Source organism: Morone saxatilis, unplaced genomic scaffold (assembly GCF_004916995.1).
Source record: "Morone saxatilis isolate NCDOM2014 unplaced genomic scaffold, NCSU_SB_2.0 Contig19, whole genome shotgun sequence".
Taxonomy (NCBI): Eukaryota; Metazoa; Chordata; class Actinopteri; family Moronidae; genus Morone; species Morone saxatilis.
The window spans coordinates 11,769,181-11,773,666 of NW_023339751.1; the positions used below are offsets into that span (position 1 = coordinate 11,769,181).

At 40.9% G+C, this 4,486-nt stretch overlaps 1 protein-coding gene across 3 annotated transcripts; it reads left to right on the top strand.

The window, feature by feature from the left end:
• Nucleotides 1-3,717, top strand: rps24 (ribosomal protein S24). 3 transcript variants are annotated; one of them, XM_035663806.1, is made up of 6 exons: nucleotides 1-160; nucleotides 874-939; nucleotides 1,035-1,244; nucleotides 1,890-2,003; nucleotides 3,012-3,032; nucleotides 3,627-3,717. In XM_035663806.1, exons 1-5 carry the CDS (start codon nucleotides 158-160, stop codon nucleotides 3,015-3,017), a joined length of 399 nt encoding a protein of 132 aa, XP_035519699.1. In that variant the 5' UTR covers nucleotides 1-157; the 3' UTR covers nucleotides 3,018-3,032; nucleotides 3,627-3,717. The 3 variants fall into 3 exon arrangements, with proteins under 3 accessions (XP_035519699.1, XP_035519700.1, XP_035519698.1); XM_035663807.1 differs by lacking the exon at nucleotides 3,012-3,032; XM_035663805.1 differs by lacking the exons at nucleotides 3,012-3,032; nucleotides 3,627-3,717 and adding an exon at nucleotides 2,317-2,355.
• The last annotated feature ends 769 nt before the right edge of the window (nucleotides 3,718-4,486 follow it).

The window sequence follows — 4,486 nt, forward strand, 5'->3', positions numbered from 1 at the left end:
AAATAAAACTAAAATTTCGCCGAGTTCTTACATTTTGTTGACGTTTTTACATCAGGCAAGTTCAGTGCGCGCCTACTCAATTTTTTGGCAGGCATTAATCCGGTCGCCTGCTGGTCCTTCCTCCTTTTCTACGTCCCTGAGTGAGGCCGGCGTCAAGATGGTGAGTCTTGTGGCAAAATTACAAGTAAAATCCGTTCAACATCGAGGCCATCCGTCCATCGGCACACATATAATGCCCTTCAAGTGATCGTTTAAGTCTCCGTTGTAGTAAAATGTCAATATTGATGTGACACGAAACTATATGAGGGGAAATTCAGCGCCACCATCCTGAACGCTATCAGTCTGTAGTCCACCCGGACGGTACACACACTGGGTTCAGATAGCTGCTCTGGGCTCGTATAGTTGCTGCTGTGTTTTCATTACATTTTATGAACCACAGAATCTCCTTTAACCTACAGTTTTTGTCAAGTTCACTGTTGTATTTAGACGTAAATTAGCAGTAAACATGGGAAACGCTACTAGCGCTCAGTGGCTAACGTTAGCATGCAGCAAAGGCCTTCATGCTGAGGGAACAAGCATGTTTAAAGTTGTAGTACTGCTAAGCTCTATTGAGTGGCATGTATGTGTGAAGAAAACATGCTCCATGGAGACCGTGGAAGCTTTTATGTTTCCAGGTAAGCTCTCTCTCTCTCAGACAGTAAGATGTGTTGTGGCACAACTCAGTGGTGCCTGGTGAGGAAACTAAAGCTGCAACTGAATGCTGGAGCCTCTGCTGCCAGTGTTGAGACTTACAGTTGAAAGCTGCGGGTTGGGTAGCGGTTGAAATACATTGTCTGGTAACGAGCGTCGTTTTCTACCTTCTCCCATCTCCAGAATGACACAGTGACAGTCAGGACCCGCAAGTTCATGACGAACCGATTGCTTCAGAGGAAGCAGATGGTAAGTTGTTTAAACTCCTTTTTGCGACGCTCTTTGTGTCTTTGCGTTTTCTGTTGCACCTTCGCATGTTCACTGCCTCTGTCTCTTCTCTGTAGGTTGTCGATGTCCTGCATCCCGGCAAGGCCACAGTCCCCAAGACTGAAATCAGGGAGAAACTTGCGAAGATGTACAAGACCACCCCCGATGTCGTGTTCGTGTTCGGCTTCAGGACTCAGTTTGGTGGCGGCAAGACAACAGGCTTCGCCATGGTGTACGACTCCCTAGACTATGCTAAGAAGAATGAGCCCAAACACAGACTGGCCAGAGTGAGTTTTCAACAACGTGTCTACATGAATGGTTTGATTCATGATCAATTGAGCCTTTTTCAATGTGGCGTTTATCAGCAAAGGGTTTTTTTTCCCACCCATCTTACAACTGGACCTCAAATTCAGTTTTATTTTCAGCAACAATTTTTGATTTTAAGTCTTAACTCCTCTCTGAGTTGTCATCTTTTGAATGTATCCTCATTTTGCGTGGACTTTTATGTTAAGTAGTTTGCAGAAGGCATCAGAACAGCACTTTACAATTAAAGATGATGGGTGACGGGTACAATTTAACAGGTGGAGTGATATGGAAAGTTGGTGGGTAATGTGAGGACATCCCCTTCATTTGGAGAGAGTTTGATTAAACTTTTAGCTAATGTGGACATAGTTGAGTTACTAATATCAAAAGCTAATCTGCAAATGCTGCCATTCAGGGCTTGTTATGTAATTAGTATATAGTATTTATTTAGTATAATAAGTAACTGCCATTAATCTGCTGTGATCCAGTGCAGATGTTGCTCCAGCTGTCTGAAAGGCCACCAGTACAATCATATGGGTTGGCAGTTGGATTGATGAATTTGAAAGCATTATGATCGTCAGTGGGTTAGTGGTATAGAAATGAAACCCTTATGGATTTGTGTTCCTCAGCACGGTCTCTATGAGAAGAAGAAGACCTCAAGAAAACAGCGCAAGGAACGCAAGAACAGAATGAAGAAAGTACGAGGCATCAAGAAGGCCAGTGTGGGCGCTGCTGGCAAAAAGGTATTGTGACGGTGTTTACATGGTCACTGACCACATTTGTGTACTCCTCATGCCTCTGTGCACAAAGTTAAAATAAGTATTGTGATAGTTTGCAATGGGGAAATAGACTGTGTTTGTTTTTCCTAATCTAAGATAAGACAGCAGTAAAGTAAGGGGAAGGCATCATATGATTCAGGGCATTTGATTTTCATTTTTTTCATCGCGCACCTGTTCTTTTCCTATCCTGCTAATCGTTGTCTTTCATAACTCTTTTACTCTTTTAATTTCTTTTGTCATCTTTCCAATTGTATCAAATGTTCTTCGGATACTGTAGAAGGTAAATGTTCCTAGACTATAATAGACTAACTGCAGTGTGCAGATAATCCAGGAGTGATGGATTCTAGCTAACTCCTCCCTTTTTCCACCCTCACCTACCCATCTGAGAACCAGAGCCTTAATGCTTTTCCCTCCCGGTGTAGATGGTGCATCAAATATGAAAGGATTTGACCCACTGGTTAATACTTACTAGTCATTCCTTATGGTGATACTAATGAGTACTAGCTTGAACTGAAAACTAATAGTTGTAGACCCTGTTTTGGAAACCTAATGACAGTTTTAGGAGATCCTATAGCCAATAAGGAAAGTACTTAAAAATGTAGTACTAATCAAGGAAATATCCTGCTGTAGTTTTTGTTTCAGTGAAACCCTGAATTCTCCTGTAACCTCTGTGGTAGCAGTCACTGGCCTAAAGTCACCTAGAATAGATCTCTGAATTACAAAGCCTAGCTGGACTGTGTGTGATCCCACGTAGTTCTAATGGCTACAGCACAAAAGGCTTGTGGAATAATGACACAGTCCAGCCATGTCTACTTTGCTTTTCATTGGCTTGGTTGTAAATGTGGTACATTATCTGCAGAGTACGTCCATTCAGAGATCTTTTCTAGTCCTGGTTTAAATTTCCAACATGTTAACATTATCCTGTTCCATTTTTTTGTTCTTGATTTTGCTTCCCATGGATTTCTTTTGCAGAAATGAGGTGTCAGTGTGCAGGTATACCAGCAGAAAAAGCATGGTGTGCCATTGTGTTGCACATCAAAAGCTGATAGAGCTGTGCCATGCATGTCACTGCCTACTTCCCCTTTCAGTTTTCCTTCAGTGCTCCCCCACCCCTTCCATGTTTTTTGTCTTTTGTTTAAGCTCCCTGCTTATAGGTTTTCCCTCTACCTGAGTCCTTTGTACCGCTGTCTCTGCTAAAATGGGCATATCCATTAGGCTTTGCCCTCTATGGTGTACCTTTATACAGACATACTTGCTGTAATGCTTCAGATCTGTAGTTAATAGAAGCAGACCTTGGGTGTAGCATGTGGGGTCTTAGTTTGTTGTTTTTAGTGTGAGTGTGGGGCTGCTGAGGTAAAAACCTGCCAATGTGTGAATTATTAAAATGTGTTCTTTTCTTGAACTGAAGTAATAACTTTTATTTTTACAAAGCGTCAAACTACCAGATTGTTGTCTCACCTAAAGATACTATTAACATTTGTCTCAACATGCACTGGTTGACTTGATATTACTTACATTATCAAGAAAGTTTGTAGCTGTAGACATTAGATTGATCCTGTATTAATTTTGCTGTTCTTGTCTCTACAGTGAGCCCGGACAACCAGGGAGGGTCTACGTGCTCAAGATGTTCTTGTATATTGTCATCAAATAAAATTTGGAAAAAATTCAAAAAAAAAAACCATTGGTCCTTGGGTATATTCATTTGGTTCAACGACCATTTTGTGCTCATGTTTTTGGAAGCATGACTGTAAATCAAGTCGGAACAAAAGTCTGAATGCTGTTTGTGTTTACAGCAGCCGGTTGGCAGCCAGGATTCAGTACTCAAGGTGACTGAAGTTGTTTCTGTAGGCTGCTGAATGATGGCTATCCACAGGCAGCTAGCATGGCTTTAGCTATATTGCCTTTCTAAGTAATCTCAGGATGGTTTCCAGTACAAAGTACAAGTAATTTGGTTTCTATTCAAATTGCGCCCACATGATCTTTGTTGATAGTGACATCCAGTGGTTTTGCAAAGACATTACTTCAAAGCTGCCAAATAACTGATCTCGTCTTCAGCCATTTGCTGATTCACTGTTTTAACTAGGTTTGGTAATATCACATTTAATTACTGACATTTAGTTTAGAGAAATATTGAATTTTAAAGTCTTCTTTGAAACATGCTGACCGCTTTAAAACACTTTCTTTGTTTTGTTTTCATAATTTAAATGTATATACTTTCTGGAAGCCTTTTCCCCACCATTGGCCAGTCAACGTGTACCAACATATTCTACTGGTATTACGGTAATGATTTTAAACTTGTTTAAAGATTTAACTGCAGTAACCCAAATGGCCACATGAGGACTCCCTTTGTTGAAGGACATAGAACACTTGTTAGACACACTGAAGCCGTCACTAAAAGTATTTACCTGTTAAAGTATTCAGCACTAATTCATCCTAGAGGCACATTG